Source organism: Engystomops pustulosus, chromosome 9 (genome assembly GCF_040894005.1).
Source record: "Engystomops pustulosus chromosome 9, aEngPut4.maternal, whole genome shotgun sequence".
In the NCBI taxonomy this organism is placed as follows: Eukaryota; Metazoa; Chordata; class Amphibia; order Anura; family Leptodactylidae; genus Engystomops; species Engystomops pustulosus.
This window is the reverse complement of record NC_092419.1, coordinates 44773720-44801505: the sequence shown is the minus strand read 5'-3', so window position 1 is coordinate 44801505 and position 27786 is coordinate 44773720. Positions and strand designations below refer to the sequence as shown.

The 27786-nt window shown below is 43.9% G+C and overlaps 1 protein-coding gene and 1 long non-coding RNA gene across 4 annotated transcripts; one reads left to right on the top strand and one right to left on the bottom strand.

Moving 5' to 3' along the window:
• LHFPL1 (LHFPL tetraspan subfamily member 1) lies at positions 1 to 27786 on the bottom strand. 3 transcript variants are annotated; one of them, XM_072123035.1, is made up of 5 exons: positions 27600 to 27786; positions 23195 to 23214; positions 22329 to 23046; positions 2532 to 2630; positions 1 to 385 (listed from the first exon to the last, which is right to left on the bottom strand). In XM_072123035.1, the coding sequence occupies exons 3-5, from the start codon at positions 22711 to 22713 to the stop codon at positions 267 to 269; spliced, it is 603 nt and encodes a 200-aa protein (XP_071979136.1). In that variant the 5' UTR covers positions 22714 to 23046; positions 23195 to 23214; positions 27600 to 27786; the 3' UTR covers positions 1 to 266. The 3 variants fall into 3 exon arrangements, with proteins under 3 accessions (XP_071979136.1, XP_071979135.1, XP_071979138.1); XM_072123034.1 differs by having other exon boundaries at positions 22329 to 23214; XM_072123037.1 differs by lacking the exon at positions 23195 to 23214.
• On the top strand, positions 10776 to 23421 carry LOC140076504 (uncharacterized). Its single transcript, XR_011849603.1, has 3 exons — positions 10776 to 10904; positions 22347 to 22554; positions 22893 to 23421. It is a non-coding gene; the product is annotated as an uncharacterized lncRNA (long non-coding RNA).

Here is a 27786-nt window from a genome sequence, read left to right as displayed (position 1 = left end):
CAATTTTTTCAACATCTAACACTTTATTAAAGAGGGATTGGGGAAAAGTCATCCATCCTGATTATATACCATTACTTGGCTTCCTTCTTGCATAGCACTGAGATCATCGCTTTCATTTATCCTCTTGTCAGTCTTCAGCAATGCACATTTTATATAGATCCTTTATGTATAATTTATTCACAGCTTCTCCCTGTTAGTGAGGTTGTAGTGTCCTCTGCTATCTGTATTTACTATCCATTTTAGTTATGAGAAGTCATAGCCCAGTGTCAATAAGGAGTTGGCTTACTCTTCTTTCCAGCAAAACATGACAGCCACGTGCAGATGAGCATAGCCACTGCTGCTCCTCCACCAGTGCAGTAATAAGCCCAGCCGATCCTGCAGGTTCCTAGCACAAGAGGAGAAGAAATATTAATTCCTTGGCAGTATTATCAGTAAGCAGGACCACCACTAGGAAGTTTGGGGGCCCTCCACAGAATGATCATCCACCTCTGTGTACACCGTGAGTACCCTGCACCCCCCCCCCCCCCCTGATGGCTGCCCTGTCAATAAGTATGGCTATGAAATGTCTAGTGTATGTAGTTCAAACTGCTAGTAGACTATAATCCCAGGATATACCGCCTCCAACCTGGTACGTGGCAGACCCTCAAATCTGAAACATCAGGGTCAGACCTGGACAGTTTTTTGCCAGAATTCTTAGCCCCTTCAAACATAACAATAGCCCCTTTAACAGCCAAAGGATACATTTACAGATTACTTTAACCAAATAAAGCAACAGAAGAGGTCTGTACTTTTGCCAAAATGAACTTGCCATGTTGGGTATTTAGTATACTTAATTTATTTTTATTTTTACGCGTTCTCACATCAGACAGAATATAATCTTTATTTAGTATACTTCCTAGGTAGGTATTACGACTTCAGTGTTTAGCAGCTTGATTATAAGAGCCGACCTCACGACAATCTGATTTAACCATGATGTACTTGATGAGTACAGTAACCTAGGGAAACTAGAAGACCAGGAGCGTGGAATTACATTAGTACATCATCCCTGCGGGGTCCAGAGTGTTCCAGGCTCCTCAGTCATTATGCAGATGAGGTTTAATGTGTTCCAGGGGATGGGAATAATGTACCTGCTTGGTAACAGAACAATTAATTTTTAATGTTTTCCAATTGTCTTCTGCTTCACCTGTGATTCTGTGTTGGGCCTGCATATATTACAGCATTTAACACTTATTCTGCATGTAAGAACTGTCTGGATACATAGAAATCCCTGAGAACAGATTTTTTTTTATTCATCCTTATACTTCTCTGTAGAAGAAGAACTGCTAAAGTATTGGTAAAATCACATTTTATTTTAAAGAAAGTAATGCACCAGATTATCCAATCAGAGTATATCTGATGGGTCCAGGTTCTGACACAGTAGTGGACCCCAAAGTTGCTGTAGATCGCTTGCCACCGGCATTAAAAGGGTTAACACCGGAGATTGGTGCTTGCACAAATCATGGGTGTTCGCGTCCAACTACACAAAACCAGTGGGGAGCTCTGAAGCAAGAAGACTGGCACTGCTTTGGGGAACAAAGAAAAGTGAGTAAACTGCAGGGAAAGGCAAGGACTGCTGGGAGCGCTGTGACTGCTGGGGGTGGCGTTATGGCTACTGGGGGGGCACTGTGACTGCTGGAGGGTAGTGTAGCTACTGGGGGGCATTGTGGCTACCAGGGGGTACTGTGACTGCCGGGAGGCGATGTGGCTACTGAGGGTATTGTGACTGCTGGGGGGCAGTGTGATTGCTGGGGGTAGTGTAACTGCTGGGGGGTAGTGTAACTGCTGGATGACCAGTATGACTGCTGGGAGCACTGTGACTGCTAGTTGATACTGTGACTGCTGGGGTGGCAAATTGGCTGCTTGGGGTGCAATGCGGCTTCTGGGGGGGGGCATTGTGACTGCGGGTGGCAGTGTGGCTACTGGGGGGGGACTGTGACTGCTGTTGGTGCAGTGTAGCTTCTGGAGGCACTGTAACTGCTGGGGACAGTGTGGTCGTGACTGGACTATGGCGGTGGCGGGGCATTGTGGCTACTGGGGGGACTGTGGATGCTGGGGGAGGCATTGGGGAACTGGGGTGGGTCAGTGATAATGGGTCAGTATCCATATATGGAAGGTCATTGTACAGGGAATGGGAAGCTGTGACATCATCCATAGTGATGATGCTTTCTACAGCATAAAGGATGAGATTTTACCTAATTCTTCAGTAATAACCTGAAGCACACATTCACCTGGGTTTTAAACATGCATTTGGTAAATTTATGCAGCAGTTTTCTCTGCAACTTTTGCAATGAAAATTGTCATTATTCACTGAATGAGTTAACAGTCAGTTTCCAATACCAATGCTATACTATATCCAGCCTTGTGTACATGGAAAGACCGCTGTATTGATTTCAATCCTTTCTGACCATAATGAGTTTTATGCAGATAAACAGCTTGTGCCTCTCATCCACTTTCTACCAGGCCACGATCCGCGATTGTGAGTCACTTGTTACCTAATTGGAACTGACTGGACGCATTGCCACATGCTTGCTGGATTTCAGGGCTGTTCCACCCCAGTGGATACAGGGCACATCCGGAGCTAATGAGGAGTCCTGCAGAGATGCACATAGAGACAAAAAGGACATGTTTGTTTACTAAGCGTGATCCACACAGCAGTCTGCACCATTCATTACAACCAATTACACAGTTACACTGGATGGTTGCTAAGAAATATGAATTCACAAGCAATGAGAAAAAGAAAAATACTCATATTACATGGGGATTCTAAACCAGGTGTAGGTCTTGAGTTGGTATTGATCTGTACAATACCAACTCAAGATCTACACCTGCAGCTTGAACCAATTTTTAAAGAAAAAAATGTTAGGTAAGTTGCTTCCTGGATAAAAAGAAGTACACACATCTGCAACACCCTCGCCGATGCAAGGCAGAGGAGTGGTTGCGAATATGTCCCACCATGTAGCTTGCAGCCTGTGTAGGGTCTGATTAGCCTCACAGCATGTCACTACATAACACAGATGAACATTGCAGTGGTAGATCCTGCCTGGTAAGGCAGGAGTTAATTGTTTTATGTGATGTCATATGTGTCAGCCAATCACAGGTGTTATACTCTCTGTGAGCTGAGATGTGAGCTGAGATGTAATTGAAGGAGTAGCCACCACCTGACCAGGGGGAGTAACAAGACCCTGTCAGGAAACTTCCAGAAGAAGTGAGTTCTCTCAAGAAGAGAGTAGAGAGCAGTCAGACCTAGGAGTCTGCAGAAGCAGACTGGAGTTACTCCAGTACAGACTCTGTACAGCTAGCACACCAGACCAGAGCAGGAAGAGCCTAGCCCCTGCCTGAAGAGTGGAACTAATAGCTAGTATAGTGAGGAAAGGGATATCATCCTACCTTCAAGGGTGATACCTGAAGCAACCCAGGACAAGCTGAAGCATCCTTCCAGGACACAGCTACCTCCCAGCCTGCCCTCTGCATCCAGGCTGGCGCTCTACATCCTGTGGCTCCCTCCAACTGCATCTCAGCAATCCACTACTCTGCTGCGGTTCCTGTCGGTTCCAATAAAGAACTGTAAGTTGTTTCTGTTCAACCTCTGCCTCCGTCTGGTCCCTGCTGCTACGGCTGTCACCATCACAGGCACCCTGTCCACTACACAGAGACTTATACTCTAGACACCAAAGGGTTGCCCCAGGGAGATCCGCTATAGCAGCCTCTCCCTCATCATTTCTTGCCAACACCACCCTGCTGGAGACCTGCCAGGCTGTAGGACAGCCCTCCGGTTCCCCATACCAAGCACCGTGACACTAGCGTGCCTAGGCCGCAACCGCCAGCCACTCAGGTACTGCGGGCCCCGGCTGACTCCAGGCCCCGAGAAAAGGCTAGGCCCCGGTGGGGGATGTTGCACATCCATAATGGGTTTGCCACCACAGCAACTTCTCTTATTGGGGTATTCCCACAAAGACAAGTTTCTTAAATGTACTCAGGATAACAAAATAACAAACATTTTGCTGATATAATTTCAACCTGTCTCTATCAGTCCTGGAGTTTACAATTTTGGTTGACCCGGGATTTGAACAAAATTCTAATGATTATGGTCGGACATGGCAGATTCTTCTCATGAATAGCTTCTCCTGTCTGCTTCTCCTCTCTGCCTCCTGCCCCTCCCTCTTTCATTACAAGAACAGCTCAAACAAAGACACTTCTTGCCTGCAAGCAGCCTGCAAAGACTTGCTCTGCAAGCTACAGATAAGATAAACAACCAAAAAGAGAGCCGGAAAAAACATCAAAGGATGAATAAAATGAGCAATATTTTATTAAAGTGACAATGCACACGTAACAAAGAAACACTTAATAGGGACAGAAATGGAGGGAGACAATTAGCCCCTGATGGAAATTGGGGCAACCATCGGAAACATAAGCGCCCTAAAGGACCCCCAGAACCTAATGTATGAACAAAATAATACTGCAGACTACACAGTCTGATGGATAATAATAAGTGATGCAAACGGGAGTATAATAAAGAGGATATATCCTCAATGTGATCCTATGTAGAGTGGGGACTGGAGGTACCTTCCGGCTCCCACCGTATACACAATCGTTTATTTCTTACCCGTAAGCATGATGGTAGGTTCAGTAGGGGATCCTAGGAGGCCAATAACCATACACCCTAATTGTTTCCCTCCATTTCTGTCCCTATTAAGTGTTTCTTTGTTACGTGTGTATTGTCACTTATTGCACTTATATTGCTCATTTTATTCATCCTTTGATGTTTTTTCCGGCTCTCTTTTTGGTTGTGTATTGCGTAGTGGTTGGGAGTTGCGGTGATATACTGCTGTACCAAATTGGGCTTTTTTCTTCTCTTTTGGTTTGTACAGATAAGATAAAGTCTGTATCCTTGAAGGGAAGGCACTCTGTGTGTGTTATAGATCAGATGTTGCAGGGCTGACAGGGTCACTGTGTGTAACATGCATCTCATGTGTGGGCCTAACAATAAAGAATTCTATTCATTCCTATCTTTGAGAAAGGGTCGTCTGACCTGAAACGCGTTAGAAGGAATTTGAAATACCTTGAGTTAACTTTTTTAGTGTATTTTTTATATTTTGCCAATAAATGGAATATTCATTTTTTGAAAATCATTTTATGTTGGAGTTGAGTCAGTGATTCAATGCCGTTGATACTCCCGCTATCGGTGGTCAGCGCCCATTAGTTCTAGCCAACCCATCCTCTATCTATACTAGTTCTTACCGATTCCTTCTTTCGGAACCGTTTTCCTTTTGGGCTAGAGGAGCAGCTGACCGTGGCCGGATGTGGAATCATCTGAAGAGCCGCACCTCATATATGACTACATGCATACTAGCCAAGGAGGCTTTTGGTGAGCACCAATTTAGGAACCACTCTATTCCATTCCTTCCGTGTACCTGACAATATTACCCGAGGCCCTCCGTTGTTGTTTTTTGTTTTTCTCTATATATGATGAACTAGTTTGTCTGTTGAAACAATAGTGGACAGAGACAAAGGTTTGCTGGCCAGCAGGAGGAGAAAAAGAAGAAAATGTACAAACACACAGACAGACAAACAGTTCACTATTCACCCCTCAACACCCCTCTTTTGACTTTATGGCTGCTGTGGTGCCCCTGTGACTATATTGGCTACAGCAGGACCCTTGTGACTTTTGGCTAAGTGAAGATTTGTGCTACAGTAAGAGGCTTGTGATTTTGTGGATGCTGTTGAGGTACTATAACTATATTTGCTACCATGGGGTTTTCTGTGACTATCATGGCTACAGTGGAGACTTTGACACTATCTTAGCCACAGTGAGGCTGCCTTTGACTATATGAAAAGAATGGGACCTCTGTGACTACCTTGTGGTGGCACTTTGACTATTTTGTGGTCATTTTACTATAATGGCTACTGTGGGGGCACTGTGACTGTATTGACTACTCTGGCGGCACTGTTACTATATTGGCTACTGTGGGGGAAGCATTACTATTAGAGATGAGCGAGCACTAAAATGCTCGGGTACTCGTTATTCGAGACAAACTTTTCCCGATGCTCGAGTGCTCGTTTCGAGTAACGAGCCCCATTGAAGTCAATGGGAGACTCGAGCATTTTTCAAGGGGACCAAGGCTCTGCACAGGGAAGCTTGGCCAAACACCTGGGAACCTCAGAAAAGGATGGAAACACCACGGAAATGGACAGGAAACAGCAGGGGCAGCATGCATGGATGCCTCTGAGGCTGCTTAATCGCACCATTATGCCAAAATTATGGGCAACAGCATGGCCATGACAGAGTGACAGAATGAAGCTAGATAGCATCTAAAACATCCAATAATTGATCCTGACACTATAGGGGACGGCATGCAGAGGCAGCGGCAGCAGCGGAAGGCTAGAGAGTGGCATGGCGACATACCCTAAATGGACTCAGGCTTCAAACCAATGGGTAGCAGAGAGGAACCAAAGAAGGTGAGCAAGAAGCGCTCAAATAATATTGGTACATGATAAAAGTTTGCCAGTATATTTTGTGGATTACACAGCAGGGTGGCGACAAAGTTAACATGGAAGCCATGAAAACAATCCAAAATTCTGCCTGACACAGCTCGTTTGATAAGGGGACGATGTATGGAGGCAGTGAACTAGTAGTAGATTAAAGGTACTGCAGTTAAAACTATGTTAGTTGGTTCTTGGCATGGAGCTGGCGCTCCGCTGCCAGGCGAGCTTTCGCCAATCCAAGCCCCTGTCTCTAGGCTACTCCCCAAACAGCACTTCTAAGAACCTTTCGGATAAGATCAAGTGTAGTAGCGTTCTTATAAGTTTGGGATATGGCGGGTGAGGGGAATGTAAACATCTGCGCAAGAAGCGCTGAAATAATATCCGTAAATGAAAAAAGTTTTCCAGTATATTTTGTGGCTTACACAGCAGGGTGGCGACAAAGTTAACAAGTTTGATGTGGAATGCCCTGCAATAGCTCTTGGGCGGTGTGCCTTTTATCACCTAGGCTCAGCAGTTTGAGCACCGCCTGCTGTCGCTTAGCAACGGCACTGCTGCTGTGCCTAGAGCTACCGACTGATGGCGCCATGCCCACGGATGGTCGTTCGGAGGAGGAGGTGGAGGAGGGGTGGGAGGAGGAGGAGGCATAGTAGGCCTCAAACACCTGGACCGAGGTAGGCCCCGCAATCCTCGGCGTCGGCAGTATATGACCAGCCGCAGGGTCACACTCGGTCCCAGCCTCCACCAAGTTAACCCAATGTGCCGTCAGAGATATATAGTGGCCCTGCCCGGCAGCACTCGTCCACGTGTCCGTGGTCAGGTGGACCTTGTCAGAAACGGCGTTGGTCAGGGCACGGATTATGTTGTCTGACACGTGCTGGTGCAGGGCTGGGACGGCACATCGGGAAAAGTAGTGGCGGCTGGGGACCGAATACCGAGGGGCGGCCGCCGCCATGAGGCTGCGAAAGGCCTCGGTCTCTACTAGCCTATAGGGCAGCATCTCCAGGCTTAGCAATCTGGAAATGTGCACATTAAGGGCTTGGGCGTGCGGGTGGGTTGCACTATATTTGCGTTTCCGCTCCAGCGTCTGGGGTATGGAGAGCTGAACGCTGGTGGATGCTGTGGAGGATCGTGGAGGTGACGATGGGGTTTTTGTGGCAGGGTCCTGGGCAGGGGGCTGACTATCAGCTGACACAGGGGAAGGAGCAGTGGTGTGCACGGCCGGAGGTGAACGCGCTTGTTGCCACTGAGTGGGGTGTTTAGCATTCATATGCCTGCGCATACTGGTGGTAGTTAAGCTAGTAGTGGTGGAACCCCTGCTGATCCTGGTTTGGCAAATGTGGCACACCACAGTCCGTCGGTCATCCGGTGTTTCCTTAAAGAACCTCCAGACTTCTGAAAATCTAGCCCTCGCCGCAGGAGCCCTCGCCACGGGAGCTTCACTAGTTGACACATTTGGCGCTGATGCACCAGCTCTGGCCCTGCCTCTCCGTCTGGCCCCACCACTGCCTCTTCCAACCTGTTCTGCTATAGGACTCTCCTCCGTCTCAGAAGCACTGTGTTCACCCGGCCTCTCAACCCAGCTTGGGTCTGTCACCTCATCATCCTCCGATCCCTCAGTCTGCTCCCCCCTCGGACTTCCTGCCCTGACAACAACTTCCCCACTGTCTGACAACCGTGTCTCCTCATCGTCGGACACCTCTTTACACACTTCTTCCACTACGTCAACAAGGTCATCATCACCCACAGACTGCGACTGGTGGAAAACCTGGGCATCAGAAAATTGCTCATCAGCAACCGGACAAGTGGTTTGTGACTGTGGGAAGGGTCCAGAAAACAGTTACTCAGAGTATGCCGGTTCAAATGGCAAATTTTGCTGGGAGGGGGCAGACTGGGGGGGAGGAGGCTGAGGTGCAGGAGCTGGAGGAGTGCCGATTTCGGTGACATGGGTGGACTGCGTGGAAGACTGACTGGTGGACAAATTGCTCGAAGCATTGTCGGCAATCCACGACATCACCTGTTCGCACTGTTCTGGCCTCAACAGTGCTCTACCACGAGTCCCAGTAACTTCAGACATGAACCTAGGGAGTGTAGCTCTGCGGCGTTCCCCTGCTCCCTCATAAGCAGGTGGTGTCTCACCCCGCCCAGGACCACGGCCTCTGACCCCTGCAGTAGTTGGACGCCCACGTCCCCGCCCTCGTCCTCTACCCCTAGCCCTCGGGTTAAACATTTTGAAAATGAGAGTTATAACTTGTATTTTTTTTTTAACTTTTTTTTTTTTTTTTTTTTTTTTTTTTGTGTTTTTTAGTTTTTAAAACCAAACGATGCTATCCTATTGCTATGGCTATTTTCTAGCCAAGTATTACAGCACACTACTATGCCAGATGAGATGACGCTGAGTTATGAAAAAAATAAACGTAAAATAAAAAAGGAAATGGCAGACTGTGCCTAGTTGAAATACAACCCCAGGCCCTAATAAATTTTCCCACTTCGGTCTTTGCGATGGATATGTGCGTCACTAAAACACAGTGGTCGCAAGTCTGACTCCAAATTGCTCCCAATTTGATAGTAGATGCACTGCAGCAAGTACAGCCACCAGCAGATCAACCAGAAATCAAATATATATAACGCTACTGTAGGCGTAATTAAGACGTTTGTATTCTCCTATGGCTATTTTCTAGCCAAGTATTACAGCACACTACTATGCCAGATGAGATGACGCTGAGTTATGAAAAAAATAAACGTAAAATAAAAAAGGAAATGGCAGACTGTGCCTAGTTGAAATACAACCCCGGGCCCTAATAAATTTTCCCACTTCGGTCTTTGCGATGGATATGTGCGTCACTAAAACACAGTGGTCGCAAGTCTGACTCCAAATTGCTCCCAATTTGATAGTAGATGCACTGCAGCAAGTACAGCCACCAGCAGATCAACCAGAAATCAAATATATATAACGCTACTGCAGGCGTAATTAAGACGTTTGTATTCTCCTATGGCTATTTTCTAGCCAAGTATTACAGCACACTACTATGCCAGATGAGATGACGCTGAGTTATGAAAAAAATAAACGTAAAATAAAAAGAAACTGGCAGACTGTGCCTAATTCTACTCAAACCCCTAATAAATTTTCCCACTTTGGTGTTTGAGGTGGATATGTGTGTCACTAAGAGCTAAACACAACGGTAGCAAGTCCCCCTGCTAATTCCTCACAATATGGTACTAGCTGCAAATAAAAAAAAAAAAAAATTATAACGTTATTGTAGCCCTAAGAAGGGCTGTTGGGTTCTTTAAGAATCACTCCTGCCTAACAGTAAGCTAATAGAACACCCTAACGCTTTCCCTGAGCAGCAGCAGCTCTCTCCCTAGCAGCATCCAGACAGAGAATGATCCGAGCAGCGCGGGCAGCGGCTAGTCTATCCCAGGGTCACCTGATCTGGCCAGCCAACCACTGCTATCTACGTGTAAGGGTACCACGTCATGCTGGGTGGAGTGCAGAGTCTCCTGGCTTGTGATTGGCTCTGTTTCTGGCCGCCAAAAAGCAAAACGGCGGGAGCTGCCATTTTCTCGAGCGGGCGAAATACTCGTCCGAGCAACGAGCAGTTACGAGTACGCTAATGCTCGATCGAGCATCAAGCTCGGACGAGTATGTTCGCTCATCTCTAATTACTATACTTACTACTGTGGTGGCACTGTGACAATATTGGCTACTGTGGGGGCACGGTGACCACATTTGCTACTATGGGGGTACTTTGACTATATTGGCTACTGAGAATGCCCTGTGAAGTTAAAGTAGTTTATGATTAAGTGAGTAACCTAAAATTTTGTGTTGCTAAATGAGTCTGACTGAAAGAAGCTGACATGGCGGTCTTAGAAGAAGATTAAACAAAATTACTCCCATCAAACACATCATCTGTAAGTCCCCAGATTCAAAGTAAGTGCTTGTATTACCTTTGAGCAAACTAAAATAGAGCTACAGCTGTAGTACACAGCAATACCTGGAGTTCTGTGGACAGCAGCTGTCACTCAATGATGATTCTGTTCATACATATCCAGATGAATAACAGAAGCACAACATAGCTTTTGCAGAAAAGAGTTATTAGAATTATTACTTCATAGAGCATACAAGAATTTACTGTGACACGAGTGGTATGTACTTGTCTGTTGTACTGTACTACTCCTCCTCCTACTCCTCCCCTGCTCCTGGCACAAACAACCAGTGCAGGACACACAGCAGAGAGGCACATGGAAGAGAGAAGACACTGCAGTGTGGGGCAGGGCGGAGAGGAAGAGCCAGGAAAGGAGAATATTTCATTTATTTTATCTGGGGGGTTCCAGTATAATGAGTCTGACATGGGGTCTTCAGTATTATTATTGTCTACTCTGAGGTATTTCTATTATTATCATTGCCTGCTCTGGTGTCTACAGTATTATTATTCTGCTCTGAATGCAGTATTTATTAATACTATTTATAATTTTGACCTGCTGTTGGTGAATCTAGGGTACTGGTTACAAGTGCCCATTAATGTTGAACTGTATGACAATGCCCCTCCATATATCTCTGAACTAATCAGGCAATACCATCCCACACATAACCTCTGTTCCTCACAGGACTTTGTGCTTCACTCTATTACCACCATCTTCACGCAATCATCTCCAGCACTTCTTTGCAACCCCCATACTCTGAAACTCTCTACCCAAATGTGTTAGACTGTCTCCCACCTTCTAGATGTTCAAACCCAACCTGAAAACCCACCTATTTATGATCGCCTACAACACACAATAACTGCACTACTACGCTCCTTCACCTTGTGTCTCCATCTACCCTCTAATATACATTGTGAGCAGTGGCGTAGCTAGGGGTTCAGCTAAGGAGGGGCAAACACATTCATGTGGGCCCCACAATATAGGTATGCTAATTTTCCCTGCTTTACCATGTAATTTAGCTATATCTTGTACAACACATCGGGGGAGAATTATTACTGCTTCTACACCAGTATTCTACATTTTTACAGTGACTATGCCACCGCCACACCATGTGGATGTAGAGGGGGAGTAGAGGAGTGCAACGGCCAGTGGAGTGGGCATGTGGTCACCTGTGGGAGCTTTTCTTCGCAGGTTTTTACACAAAACTATGCCAGATCGGACTTAGCGTAGTTTTGCATGGCCATTATGGTACGGTCACTCCTAAACATCCAGTTACGTTACCTTTGTGTGTATGAGGAGGCCTTATGAGTGCTGTGCCAGGTGCTGTATAATGCAGTAAACACCTGTCACCATCTGTGTAGGTGCAGAACGGTGGTTAGTGTTATAGCCTTGCAGTGCTGGGGACCTGGGTTCGAGTCCAAGGAGCTCCATTGGGGACAGGGACTGATTTGGCAAGCTCTGTGCAGCACTGTGTAATCTGTGTAATCTTATTTATCCGTATAATACAATGTATACCGTCTCTGCCATCTTAGTTCTCAACTTCACGCCCATGAAATCATCGGGGCGTGATGATTGGTGAACATGACAGTTGCGAGTTTGTATTCAACTACCAGGCCTGTCTTTAGACATTATCTGTAACACTCTGTGAGTAACAAACCGGTACAGATGTAGTGCAAAATCCCAATCAACTACAATATACAGTATTGGAGTATATGGGGGAAATTTAAAAAAAAAATTTAAATTATAAAATAACTAAAAGTTCCAGTAAAGAAACAAGTAAAATAATAAAAATGTTAGGTATCACCAGGTCCCAAAATGCAAAAAAAAAAAGTTATTCCCAGTGGTGAAGTCTGTAACAGAAATTAGCAGCAAAATGTCTGAATCATCTCTTATTTGTTATTTTGCAACATATAATTTGGAATATTAAATACGTTCACTAGAAAGGACAATTTGTTGCATAGAAAACAAGCTCTCAAATCTCTGTACGTGGACAAATAAAAAAAGTTATAGATTTTTGAGGGTGGAAAGTAAATAATGCAAATACAAAAAAGGGTAGAAGCATTAAGGGGTTAATGCTGCACTAATCTGTAAAATTACTGGTAAGCCACATGGTCATTGTCTGTGCAGAATGAAGCTATGTGCCATTTGGATTCCACAGAGCTAGCACGATGCAGTGGACAGGATTCCTTACATCATAGAGAATTATGATGCAAGGACTCAGGAAATAAGAACTTCAGGCCACACAGCAGCGCTATGCATCAATATTACAGTTCGCCACTGCTGATCGGCCCGGCAGGAACTTCTTGTATCATAATTATGTGTGATGCAAGGACTCCTGTTCTCTGAACTGTGTCCAGTCTATGGACTCCAACCAGCACGCGTTTTTCCATGGGCCAAGCAAAGGTGTGTATGGCGGGCCACTTGCAAACCAGTGGAAATGCTCTTGAATATCATACTATACACACACTCCCACACACAAGAATGGCTGGGTACACATCACGTTTTTTTGTGTAAAAAAAACAGCGTATAGGTCTGGAAAGCTCCCAATGTATACACTAAGCATATGTATTGACATAAAGTGGTAGACGGAGGCATAGTCGCCACCTTTGTCTAATCAGTTTTTGTCTTTTCATCCTGTTGCCTACTGCTGAGCAACATATGCACTCAGCGAAGGCAATGGTAGCCCATATGGAGCGGATGCAAATATTGCATCCATCCTCCAGGCTCGCTGAATGCCTATGTAGCTAAACAGGAGGGGGTGTACCCGGTGATGTACACACCTCCCCTGCATATGTAATCCAGAATGCTACTAGTATAAAGTACAACATGTCCAACTTAAAACAAGTCTTCAACTAGCTTTGTAGTCAAAAAATAAACGTGCTACATCTTTTGGTAGACGACAAATTTTCTCCACATTAGGTTTTATTCTGTAACGTAAGAAAAAAAAACCAAATATGGTTTTGCCATAATCGTACTGACACATAGAATAAAGATAACATATTAGTATATTAGCTACACGGTGAAGACCAAAAAAATATCAAAAATAAATTACAGAATTGACTTTTTTTGTACTCCATCCCACAAGAAAGTTGATAAATTTTCATCCATACGGCAGAGCCACCCCAAAATCGTATCACTGGAAAATGCAGCTCATGCTGCAAAAAAATAAGCCTTCATGTGTGCACATTAATGGTAAAACAAATATTTTAAAGCTCTCAAAAATGCACCATTGAAAAACCTAAAAACCACAAAATCCTGCAGGGCAAAGTTTGAGGGCGCATTCACATGATGCGTTGCGTCGCGTTGTGCATTGCGTTTTTGACGCATTCCACAGGCTTCAGCCTTGATCACATGCTGGGGTTACATTGGGGCAAATTTACTTACCCGGCCCATTCGCGATCCAGCGGCGCGTTCTCTCCTCTGGATTCGTGTCCGGCCGGGATTTAAGAAGGTAGTTCCTCCGCCATCCACCAGGTGGCGCTGCTGCCCTGAAAGTCATCTCATCGCGCCGGAATGCACCACCTCGGACCAGGTGAAGGTAAGCGCTCCCCAAGCGACACTTTTTCGGTTTTTAAATGCGGTGGTTTTTCCGAATACGTCGGGTTTTCGTTCGGCCACGCCCCCCGATTTCCGTCGCGCGCATGCCGGCGCCGATGCCCCACAATCCGATCGCGTGCGCCACAATCCCGGGACAATTCAGGTACAATCGGCGCAAATCGGAAATATTCGGGTAACACGACGGGAAACCGCGAATCGGGCCCTTAGTAAATGACCCCCATTGTGTTTTAGCAGATGCAGCGGAAACGCAATGTAACCTTAGCATGTGATCGAGGCTGTAGCCAGTGGAATGTGTCAAAAAAGCAACGCGACTAGAGATGAGCGAGCACTAAAATGCTCGGGTGCTCGTTATTCGAGACGAACTTTTCCTGATGCTCGAGTGCTCGTCTTGAATAACGAGCCCCATTGAAGTCAATGGGAGACTCGAGCATTTTTCAAAGGGACCATGGTTCGGGAATAAAATGTGTTAATTAATTGAAAAAGAATGTCTTCTGATAAGTTAGCAGATGTATGCAAACATCTGCAATCTATTCTTCACTGTTCCGCGCGTATATTATCTCCCGACAAGTTAGCAGATGTGAAGAACAGTGAAGAATAGAATAAAAACAGTGAACACAAGATCATTTAAGTGAAAAACACAGTGAAGAATAGATTGCAGATGTTCAGCACATCTGCTTACTTGTCGGGAGATACGCTGTCCCGGGATCCGCTGCTCTTCTTCCACTGAAGTCTCCCCGATGTCTCCGTGCCGCTGCCCGATGTCTCCGTGCCCCTATGTCTCCGTGCCCCTATGTCTCCGTGCCCCGATGTCTCCGTGCCCCTATGTCTCCGTGCCCCGATGTCTCCGTGCCCCGATGTCTCCGTGCCCCGATGTCTCCGTGCCCCTATGTCTCCGTGCCCCGATGTCTCCGTGCCCCGATGTCTCCGTGCCCCTATGTCTCCGTGCCCCTATGTCTCCGTGCCCCGATGTCTCCGTGCCCCGATGTCTCCGTGCCCCGATGTCTCCGTGCCCCTATGTCTCCGTGCCCCTATGTCTCCGTGCCCCTATGTCTCCGTGCCCCTATGTCTCCGTGCCCCTATGTCTCCGTGCCCCTATGTCTCCGTGCCCCTATGTCTCCGTGCCCCTATGTCTCCGTGCCGCTCCGTGTCGCTGCCCGATGTCTCTGTGCTGCTCCCCGGTGTCTCTGTGCTGCTCCCCGGTGTCTCTGTCCTGCTCACCGTGTTCTTCAATGTGTTATTCACACATATATATTGTTCTTCACATGCTATTTTGTTCGCACCGTTCCGCGCGCGTATCTTCCGACAAGTAAGCAGATGTGCCGAACATCTGTAATCTATTCTTCACTGTGTTCTTTACTGTGTTTTTCACTTAAATGATCCTGTGTTCACTGTGTTCACTGTTTTTATTCTATTCTTCATTGTTCTTCACTGTGTTTTTTTAATTAAATGCTCGATCTCGAGCAGGGGAAATACTCGTCCGAGCAACGAGCCGTTTCGAGTACCTTAATACTCGAACGAGCATCAAGCTCGGACGAGTATACTCGCTCATCTCTAAACGCGACACAACGTGTGAATGTGGTATCAAAATGGTCACAGCTTTATTTAAATCACAGGACTAAAACACTTAGAGGAGGAATCAAGTGAAGGGGAAATATCCACCCATACTGTGAGATCCCCAGCTGCCTGATAGCAAGAAAGGGGCAGCACGCTCTGCCAATCTAGCAGAGCCAGTCCACTTTAAGGGCACCTATGGCCCTAGTGAAGATCCTCACTCTTGTGCTTTACCACCGTGCCGGCCCCTGGATGACAGTACCATTAAGACATCGTTCAGACTGGCCACTTCCAAAGCTCAGCATGTTCACCACCATGAGGTATAACATCCCCTATTAGTTAAAATGAGTCCACCAGCAACTTTCATCTGACTGTTCCAACGCCATACGGAAGCTGCAACAGATAGCAAAACCTGCTATACATTAATACCTAAATTTGACTATTTTATTTTTTACTACCTGTAGCTCCCGCCATTGCCTGGGATAGTAAATAACTGCTCTTAGCTATAACATTATAGAAGGGGTTAACAAAAATATTTTATATGTGTCTATAGCCTGTCTCAGACAGTCACTGACGGTCTCTGTCACTAACCGCCCCTATTTTATAAACTTTTTTGACCATCTCTCACCTTATCTGTCTCTGACTAGCTTTAAGTGACTGTCAACTTCTGCCAGTCTCTTTGAGTGACTGCCTGTCTCTGGCAGTCTCTTTTATTGACTGGTAGTCTCTTTCAGTGACTGTTTGTCTCTGACACCCTCATTCCAGTGACTGTCTCTAATGCTCTCATTCCAGTGTGACTGTCTCTGATCCTCTCATTCCAGTGCGACTGTCTCTGATCCTCTCATTCCAGTGTGACTGTCTCTAATGCTCTCATTCCAGTGCGACTGTCTCTGACCCTCTCATTCCAGTGCGACTGTCTCTGACGCTCTCATTCCAGTGACTGTCTCTGACGCTCTCATTCCAGTGACTGTCTCTGACGCTCTCATTCCAGTGACTGTCTCTGACGCTCTCATTCCAGTGACTGTCTCTGACGCTCTCATTCCAGTGACTGTCTCTGACTGTCATTTTGTCTATGGGAAGAAATATCAGATGTGTCTGAGAGCAGAACTTCTCTTGTTGCCCATGGCAACAAATCAGAGCTCAAGTTTCATTTTTGCCAGCTGCTTATAAAATTACAGCTGATCTCTGGTTTCCATGGGCAAATGGAACAGTTTTACATCAGATATTTTTGATAAATCTCCCCTATGTCCCTATCCATCTTACCTCACATATAAGCTGCTTATACTCATTGCCTGTAGTAACCAATCACAGCTCAGAACTCATATTAATGACCTGTGGCAGAACAGCAACCAATCACGGCTCAGCTTCCAACTGTAACAGCAGCAGAAAATGGCTTCTGTATATGGTGGTTAATAAGTGGATTTTGGAAAGCGCAGGGTGAAAATTTTGGCTCAAAACCGATGTTCCCACAGAAAGTGGCTGTGCAAAATTTGGTGATTGTAAAAGTGGCGGTACAGATTCCTTTATCGGACACACATACACACCCATACACATACACTTAGCATTATACACTCACCGGCCACTTTATTAGGTACACCTGTCCAACTGCTCGTTAACACTTAATTTCTAATCAGCCAATCACATGGCGGCAACTCAGTGCATTTAGGCATGTAGACATGGTCAAGACAATCTCCTGCCGTTCAAACCAAGCATCAGTATGAGGAAGAAAGGTGATTCGAGTGCCTTTGAATGTGGCATGGTTGTTGGTGCCAGAAGGGCTGGTCTGAGTATTTCAGAAACTGCTGATCTACTGGGATTTTCACACACCCATCTCTAGGGTTTACAGAGAATGGTCCGAAAAAGAAAAAACATCCAGTGAGCGGCAGTTCTGTGGTCGGAAATGTCTTGTTGATGCCAGAGGTCAGAGGAGAATGGGCAGACTGGTTTGAGCTGATAGAAAGGCAACAGTGACTCAAATCGCCACCCGTTACAACCAAAGTAGGCAGAAGAGCATCTCTGAACACCCAGCATGTCGAACTTTGAGGCAGATGGGCTACAGCAGCAGAAGACCACACTGGGTGCCACTCCTTTCAGCTAAGAACAGGAAACTGAGGCTACAATTTGCACAAGCTCATCGAAATTGGACAGTAGAAGATTGGAAAAACGTTGCCTGGTCTGATGAGTCTCGATTTCTGCTGCGACATTCGGATGGTAGGGTCAGAATTTGGCATCAACAACATGAAAGCATGGGTCCATCCTCCCTTGTATCAACGGTTCAGGCTGGTGGTGGTGGTGTCATGGTGTGGGGAATATTTTCTTGGCACTCTTTGGGCCCCTTGGTACCAATTGAGCATCGTTGCAACGCCATAGCCTACCTGAGTATTGTTGCTGACCATGTCCATCCCTTTATGACCACAATGTACCCAACATCTGATGGCTACTTTCAGCAGGATAATGCGCCATGTCATAAAGCTGGAATCATCTCAGACTGGTTTCTTGAACATGAACATGAGTTCACTGTACTCAAATGGCCTCCACAGTCACCAGATCTCAATCCAATAGAGCATCTTTGGGATGTGGTGGAACGGGAGATTCGCATCATGGATGTGCAGCCGACAAATCTGTGGCAACTGTGTGATGCCATCATGTCAATATGGACCAAAATCTCTGAGGAATGCTTCCAGCACCTTGTTGAATCTATGCCACGAAGAATTGAGGCAGTTCTGAAGGCAAAAGGAGGTCCAACCCGTTACTAGCTTGGTGTACCTAATAAAGTGGCCGGTGAGTGTATATTAGATAAATATATGTCACTGTTCATATATTTATTTTTTAAATTAAAGCCATGAATGTATGCCTTATAAAATAATGTCCAGGCAACCATACCATGCGGCAGTCCTCCGACTTACAAAAAGACATGCTACAGCACTCCAGTGAGAAAACAAACCCAGTGGAGGAAACCATGGCTAGATTTTTAGGGCTAATTGAACGTAGACAAAATAAGAGAATTAAAAAATTCACCTTCATTTTGTTTTAGTTACTATGTAGCTCTCAAAGGGTTAACAAGCTTTGTAAAATCTGTTTTTTAATAGTTAAAGGGATGCAGATTTTAAAATGAGATAATTCATAGGGAATTTCTAATATATTTATATATGTTTATATATTCAAAACAAAAACGATCATCGAAAAATTCAATACTGAAATTTCTGTGAAAATCGGGAAGTCTCTATTTAATTTGTACGCAGTGATATTGTAATAAAACGTGAGAACAGTTTAAAAATGGCTAAAACATATAGTGGCCATGTGGGAAATATTCGTTATTATTAATATTAATTAATTTGGCAGGTAAAACCGAATTTTGAAAATGGTGAATTTTCACCATATATACATTTTTTTAATTGAAAAAAAAACAAACATATTAACCGACTATTTTGTTTTTGGCGCATGAGATTGGATTTTGGTGACTTTCATGCGACACAAATCAAGGGGCAGGCCATCGGACAACCCGACTGATTTGGACTAAGTGCGGGATTTAAAATTCAAATTGTGTCGCAAGGCATGCACTCACATACACCGGGAAGAAGAATGTGAACTCCGGCAGACCTCAGCGGGGAAGCGACACATTGGAAAATTGGGCGCACGATCTTAGTGAATTGCGCCGGACTTCATCCTCATAGGACAACGCACCTCGGGGATCGCGACAGGACCGGGTAAGTAAATGTGCCCCAGTGTGTCACCAAAAGAACTGTCTCAAAAACAATTTGGTAAGTTAAAGTGTTCAAAAGTTATAACCAAATACGGCAACAAAACTGGTAACAAAATACGGTAAAAACTGGCTTCATCTTGAAGGGGCTAAGCAAGTGTACTATTCTTTGTAGTCACATGAAGGGTGAGCCCAAAAAATTATTTCCGCTGGTGGGCCGAAGGTACTCCAGTCTGACACTCCTTAACTCCATTTTCAATGTGATGGGTTCTTTTCGTCAAAACATTCGACTATAATTTGCTTCCCTATTTATAACAGTACAAACGAGGGTTAAATAACCAGACTGACCCACTAAAACAGACTGACCTCAGACTGAGTCTAAAAATAGATGGAGCCATGAACCCAGCAAGAAAAAAAACATATCTGCCCTGAAATATATTTTTCTTTGGAATTACTTGCACACAAAGTCATGAAAGCTTGTATAATGAAGCTTCTGCCGGTTCTGTATGACTGTTTTATTTTAATGAGTGACATTCAGAGAGATTAAAACTGTTAGGTCTAAAGTGCGGGGTTATTAGCCTGTAACGTCGTGTTATTATCCACTGCACCTGCAACATCTAAGAAGATAAAAACCAATCATCAATGTGAACGTCTCTGTAGTTAATGTCACCAGGGACATCTAAGTGCTAGATCTGTAACACCATCTAAATGGCAAGGTAATGCTTTGGAAATGCATTCACAAGCAGGAAATTTAAGCAAGTTAACTTAAAGTGTACCAAACCTTTGGTACATGATAAAAATATTAGTATTTTCTAGCAGTTTTTTCCCCTGCAGACTCTGGGCCACATTTACTAAAGCCCCTGCTTCAGTTTTCTGGCGGGCTTTGCACGTTCTTTTATGTGCAAACTGCTTGCACAGGCATTTTAAAAGTTTCAGACATATGTGTCTCATGCACTAATTTCTGCACATAAATGGCCGTTCCGGTGCTCAGTCGGACCATGCGCCACATTTTAACGTGCAGTGTCCGACAGAAGTGAGTCGCACTACCTCTGTTAAAAGTGCACCAAAAAAAAGTTGGTGCACTCTGTCGGAGCAGTGCAGGGAGCGCCAGAATCATGAACATGCGCCACAATTTCTGAATCTGGCGCCCTCTGCCAACTACACAGGAAAACTGCACATAGTTCAGTTTGTACTGTTTTTGATAAATGTGCCCCTCTAAATTTGATTTTAGTTTTCCCTAAGCTGCTGGGTGTGAACCTAGCTACTTTGACCCACCTGTACCCACTTTATTCTCCATGGAGCTGCAATATAAACTGACTCCTTAGCAACTTTTGTCTTGTTAGCAAGAAGGAATTCAGCTTAAATCTCAGAGTGACATTAAGTTCATCAGGATATGCGAAGAGCTTAGTAAGTGAATTACGAAACACTTTCCTCTGATAAAATATAAATTACCAAGTTGCTTATATACACTTGTAACATTCATCAATGCAAGTTTGTGGAAAGGTTAGTTAATTTCAGCACTGGGCAATTTAATACAGAAAATAGAGAAAGAAGTGAGATAAAAAGTAAAGGTTAAAGGTTTGTACATGTTGGTTTTTATGTATAAGATATAGTAAAATCTCATGCCCATAGCTGGTGCTGTAATGCACTGCATGTATATTAACATTTTAGTAGCCAAAGTGGAATGGTTTCACATCAATAAAAAATGAATCTGCTGTTTATGCTGGTCATTTGTGGGGGCCAAAACCAAAAAAAATGTTTGTTTAAAAAAGAAAACTGGCCTTCATGGTATGGATTTAGAGATGGTTTACTGCTTTGTGTCATAAACAAATGTTTAAATTGTATCAAGACAAAAAAATAATACACATGTCATGTCAAAAAGAGGGTTCAAGAATACCAATCTCAGGGTATGAGTTCAGGAGTACCAATACCAAAACCAGAGTTCAGAAGTACCAATACTAATACCAGAGTTCAGAAGTACCAATACCAAGGTAAGAGCCAGGAGTATTAATACCAAGGTAAGAGTTCAGGAGTACCAATACAAAGGTAAGAGTTCAGGAGTACCAATACAAAGGTAAGAGTTCAGGAGTACCAATACCAAGGTAAGAGTTCAGGAGTACCAATACCAGAGTTCAGGAGTGCCAATACCAAGGTAAGAGTTCAGGAGTACCAATACCAATGTATGATTTTAGGAATACCAGTACCAAGGTAAGAGTTCAGGAGTACCAATACCAGAGTTCAGTAGTACCAATACCAAGGTAAGAGTCAGGAGTACCAATACCAAGGTAAGAGTTCAGGAATACCAGTACCAAGGTAAGAGTTCAGGCGTACCAATACCAATGTATGATTTTAGGAATACCAGTACCAAACTTACTTGATTAAACAAAATGTTCCCATAAATGCTAGAGATTAGTGTCCACAGAGGTTATCATTCCCTATCCCCCGCAAACCAAATTCAAATATTAAAATAGCATTAGGTGTCATTTAGTATTTTCCATTGGTATTTCACTGTAAAATTACATTAAACTGAATGTTTTTAATTGCAAGAATATTTTCTCTGTCGTCCTTTGAAACTCTACAATGCGCCCAAAAAAAGAAAAGGGATACTCCAGGTTAACAGAGGTGTTAGCTCATGCCAGGGCACTTGACAGATAATATTGCTCGCAGACCTGTTTCTTAAGTGACCCAGTTTAGTAAGATTTGTTGAATTTGTCATTTATTTTGCAGACTTTCAGTTCCATAGTTCGGCCATTAGGGAAGGGAACAATTTTGGTAAATATCGGGTAGCAGTAAATGTCCCTGTATTTCAGTGGTTCTGCTGGTCTTTGTTAGTGGTCTGGTCATGCAGTGATAATGTCCTGACTCCACATTTATGACTGCTGTGAAGGCAGCAGCAGTAGTTACCCTGTTAGTTATTTTATAGAATATTTTTTTTTAAAAATCCCAGGGAAAATGCTTTAATATTATGATATGTAATAGAGAAAGCACTAAGGGGCCATTTTCGTAAAATCAAATCTAAGAAATTCCATTAATCAATATTCTAAGAATTCTACCATTTATAAAGACATTTTCTTACCTCCAATGAACTGTATAGCTCCTTGGAATCTACCTGTCATTCTCGAAATGAGGTCACCGATACAACAGCCAAGAACCGCAACTAAAGATACTAAAAGGAGCAAAGCACAACCGATGCCTGTTACAAGAGTACAGATCTGCCAGGACAGACTAGGGATGGCGCCAAAGCTGGCATATCTTCCACATTCTTCAACCATCACCAAGTTCTTCTCATCCCCCTGAGCAGGGTAAGTACATCGGCGGAAAGTGCTGAATGAAACTGGTTTTCCCATTTGAAATCCATACAACCAATAAGGCATGAAGAAACTGGTACAGCTGGCAGCGGCTGCTAGGAATGACAGAAGAGCCCAGAGGGCACCAAGTAATGTCAGACTGCCTGCCATCATTCACAGCTGGATAGTTCTGTTTTTTCTTTTTCGTTTAACTCTCCAGTTCACAGAACAAGGGTTGTCATTGTTCGGGAACTTGATCTGGAATCATTTGTCTTTGCTTGTTCCTTGTGTTACACAATAATCCTCTGATCTGATGTCTGTTCCTCTTTTTTCCTTCTTTGTCTTAATATCAGGTCTTGAAGAATTTGCATGGAGAAGATAACTCATCCTGAGGCATAACAGTCTTCACCCTCTGATGGTGGCTGCTTCAGCCTCGTCTAGGACTCTGGAAGTACTATATGTCTTCTCTTCTATAAACTCTTTATTGTAACCACTAAAAGGCTCTTCCTGTGGAGGGGAAATATAAGGACAATGGCTTCAATTACTGCTTAGTCACCCAAGGGAGCACTAGGTGCAGGTGCAGTCTGTAGCTGATATACTGGATGCTCTTTCACCAAGGATAAATATAACCATGTAATGAAGCAAAGGATCTTACTTTTTAATTCAATCATTAAGCTGAAAAAAATAAAAAAAAAAAAATGATTAGCAAAGTTATCATAGAAAGCAATTATCGTAAAACATGTTGTTTTCCAGTTTCCCCTTAATTACAACGCCTAGCATGCACTTATTGGCCATGACACATATGGCCATATTTCCTTCAGGAGCCAGCAGTGAATCTAAGCTATCTGCTGTCTGAGGTGAGCTATAGAATGGCGCCCCCTCTGCCCAACCTAAAAGTAATATATTGATTTATTTCATGTAGAAAGTGGGTTCATCATGCAGAGTCTCAAACCTATGCTGAAATCAGGTGTGAAGAGACACTATTTTTAAGAGTCAGGTCCCGCTTTGTAGGGGCAGATTAAGACTGCCATCGGCCCTGGGTTGTATGAATATCATTGCCCCTACAAGTCCAGCATTCAGTTCCTACATATGGTACTGCAGTCAAGCTTCTTGGGGAATGAAGGATGCACCCCTTCTGCCTGCTTTTAATCTGCAGTTTCAGGACCTGTGGAGGACCTTAAATGTCTCATGTGTACATGTGTGTTTGGAGCAGCAACATATGTACAAGAATTTTATGGGTGAAGGACCTTCTAAGTCAGTGATGTCGAACCTTTTAGAAACCGAGTGCCCAAGCAACATCCAAAATCCACTTATTTACTGTGAAGTGCCAACAGGGCATTTTAAGCAGTAACTTACTGCTACCTGTTCTTCCACACCTTTTAATTGTATCGGCCGCCTGAGGCCACCAATACAGTTGAAAGAAGGAGGGCAAATTCAGACCATCATTGTAGCTTCTCTCCAGGGTCTCTCTGTACAGGAAGAATGGTGGGTCCAACAGGATGACCTCCAAAGATCTTCTGTCAAAACCTTTTCATTTTTCGTGCAGTTCCAAACAGTCAATGAAGTTGCCTGGGACTGCAGGAAGATTTGGTGGATTTGGTCCTGTTTGGTGAACTCTGTCCGGGGGTGATGGCCTGAGTGCCCACAGAAAGGGCTCTGAGTGCCACCTCTGGCACCCATGCCTTAGGTTCGCCACCACTGTTCTAAGTATTAAATTTGGCTGTTCGCCTCTAGAAACCAACTATGTTATAATCCACTGATGGTCATCAGTGCATTAGAGTCGCTTACTCACCAATGACACACAGTATACAAACAACAAACTGCATGAGGATAATATTTTTTTGTAGAAAAGCTAAAAAAGATATATGTTACCTGTGTGATGTCAGGTTGCCATTAAATAAAGGCTCCATCAGGTTTCAAGATCACATGCATATGCATTGTGATGCCTTTGCTCGTACCTGTGTGCATCAACAGCATACTACACATGCATGGGATTTAAGTGCAAGAAAGCAGACCAGAGCCTTTAGCCATGAGCAAAGGTTGGGTGAATAGAGCCTGGGCACTGGCACGACTCAACGAGCCTTTGAGACTTTGTTTGCATATTGTATATCTGCAGGTAAGTATACACACCTGTACACTATACACTAAGCAAAAAACATCTACTCACACATGAATGATAGGAGAAAAGACTGCCTGGGCAATTGACTCCTACATTGGTTTGTGAAAACCAAGACTGTGCGGTGGATTTATCACAGTTTGTACGGCTGAATACTGGTGTAATTTAGTCAGAATTCCAGATGCAGAAACAAGAATTGAAACTATTCCACCCTTTACGCCACTTGGACAGGGAGTGTGCAATGCCGGGCAGTGGAGTAGAATGAGGTTCGGGCGCACGCTATTCAATGGGGGGGAATCTATCAATTTGTGGCGCTAGGTAAGAAAATAAGAAGAAAAATTGGATGTCAGAAATGCCACTCCACATGCAGGAAGGGGTTTAGAAGTTGTTAGACTTGCTTTTTGTCCGCAAATAGTGTGTGACCAAAATTTCCCCAAATATATCTGCTGTGATGCTAGAAGAGCAGTAATGTAATGGGAAAAAAAATCATGTGATTGCCCGGCAAAATACAGACGCAGAAGCATTAATAAATTACAAAAACAACGGGGGAGCAGGGATCTAAATAAAGTTCCAATTCTGTGACTTGGGCATGTCTTGGACCAAGTCAGCTTAGCAGCAGTTTTTGTACTTCTCGCTGACTTTACACATATTTCATTCTCACCCTCAATTGATAACTAAGATTTCTGGGACAGCCTCTCTAAGTATTACAGATAGTAGTGTAATTGTAAATGCAAATAACAAACAAAAAAATAGTGACCCATCCAGTAATTCTTTCAGTAATATTGCAAGATTTACAATGAAAGTTTTGTCTACCACATGGCAAATCAGAGCAGGCACCATTATTCTGTTCTCATTTACTTCATCAACAAAGGAGGTATGGGAAACTTCTAACCGCACCTAGGTCAGGCTTTTGTTGTCCTCATCAACTTAGGTGTGGTAATAGCATAATATATTAGCACACACCCCTCACCTACAACTCTTCCTTTATGCTCAGTAACATTCGGATGCCCCTGTAAGACTAGAAAAATATGTATTTCTTTATTGCTATTAGACAACATACATGACAGCTGCCTATTCACTTCCATTGGTAAATGTCATACATTATAGTTTTTTTGTGATTTTTTTCCTAGATAATTGCTTACAAGAATTGTCATAGCAGTGATGCAGCCATAGGTCACCACACTGTGCACATTTATCAAAGCAGTTGAGTGCTGTGGAGTGTGTAGAGTGTGCCAGATTCACCAAAACTTCTTCATTACTCTTGCACCCCCTGCTCGGGAAGTGTGCACCATCTTTTTTTGGTGAACTTTGTTCATGCTGCAGAATAGTGGCACATGTCAGTAATAAATGTGGCACAAATTCTGCCATGCCCCTTTAGGTGTCTTGTCAAACACGATGTACTCGGGACACAAAACTTCAGACACTTCATAAATACATGTGCAAGCAGTTTACATGTTCTTTACAGTGCAAATTCAGACAGAAAACTGGTGCAAACGCTTTAATAAATGTGGGCTCACTGCACCATGATCCTGTAACATAGACTTCTATGGGGGCTGTGATCTGTCCACAAATTGTGCAGCCGGATCACAGGCCCCCATACAGTCATCTCCACAAAGCCTAATATTGTAAATCTTTCTTGGGAAGATATACCAGTGGGTCTCTATCCTTCTATAGCAAAGGCTATGGGGCAGATTTACTTAACTGGTTCTGTCACGATCCCGCGGTGCGTTGTCCTACGAGGATTCGGGTCCGGCGCGATTCACTAAGCTCGTGCACCCGAATTCCTGCATCCGTTGCTTCCCCACCAAGTTCCGCCGGGTTCACCTTCTTCTTCCTGGTGCTTGTAAGTGCATGTCTTGCGACACATTTCTAATTGTTAAATACTGTGCGTTGTTCGAATCCGTTGGGTTGTCCAAGGACCATGCCCCCCATTTCTGTCGCTTGCAAGCTGGCGCCGATGCGCCAAAATCCAATCGCATGAGCTAAAATCTCAGGGCAATTCCGCGCAAAACGGAAATCGTCGGGTAACCCGACGAAAATGCGTCCGACTGACCCTTAGTAAATGAGCCCCTATGTGTACATCAGACTAAAATTCCACAGTTCTGCACATTTTCACTTGGTATCTTTGCTTTGGGATCTCTGTATTAGGAATGGAGCAATTATTATTAAAAACCCCTCCCTTCTGAAACTCCCCACAGCATAACAAGATTGCATCTACTTGTAAATGGTACCATTAAAAATAATCTACTTTAATAGGAGGTTGTTAATGTTGTTAAATCTTTCCCTAATATCGGTAAATGGGCTCCACACTTGAGTCTTGCTTAAATCCTCTGCACTTACACCTTTAAGATGCAAATAAAACCTACAATAATGTCCTTATTTTTTTAAGATGTATAAACACATAACCCTCTGTAAGGAATATGTATCCTAAAAAAGCAGAACACAAGTGACTACACTGCACTCACATTTTTATGGTATAATGTGATGCTAATAAAATAACAATTATGACACTGGAGGACTTCTTTATTTCTTACTCTAAGGACACAACCAAGACTACTAATGATTTTAAACTATTAAAATTAGATTTCGCTCATTGGGCAAACATTAGAGGAACATTTAAGCCACTTGTAAAACTTTCCGAATCCATTAGTTAATTTCTATTTTAACCCAATACTCCCTACGGGTTCCCTTTCTAGGGACATTGCACATTAATGCAGTATAGTGTGTACTGAATATGAAAATATTATGCATTAGAAATAGTAGCTTTTTAATTGCATTTTAAATCGTTCAGAATTATTTCTGTAAATGAAAGTACATAGCAGATTGATGGTCCGTGAATCGTATTCCAAACTATGATTCCAACAGCAAGGAGTTAATTTTATATCTACGATAAGAATATGCTAATCCGAGACAAGACTTAATGAATGTGACGGAATGTTCTTACCACACAGACGGAGGCTCTGTGGCATCCTGTACACTTCAGAATCGTATGCTAAGCTTTCCGGAGCAGTCGATTCACCTTACACAAAGAGGTGGAGTCTGATGACAAAGACCAATAACCTACAACTCTGATTTCAGAAGGTGCATCTCACAGGACTGAATATTGCTGTAAGAAAGATGGATGATCCCCA

What these genes read in the sequence shown, in the direction of transcription:
- LHFPL1 (XM_072123034.1), bottom strand. Translation starts at nt 22,713, where the DNA reads ATGATGGCAGGCAGTCTGACATTACTTGGTGCCCTCTGGGCTCTTCTG. An exon ending in AGCTATACAGTTCATTGGAG is followed by an intron (nt 2,631 to 22,328) that starts GTAAGAAAATGT and finishes GCATCTCTGCAG; the next exon opens with GACTCCTCATTAGCTCCGGA. An exon ending in GTCCAGTCAGTTCCAATTAG is followed by an intron (nt 386 to 2,531) that starts GTAACAAGTGAC and finishes CTCTTGTGCTAG; the next exon opens with GAACCTGCAGGATCGGCTGG.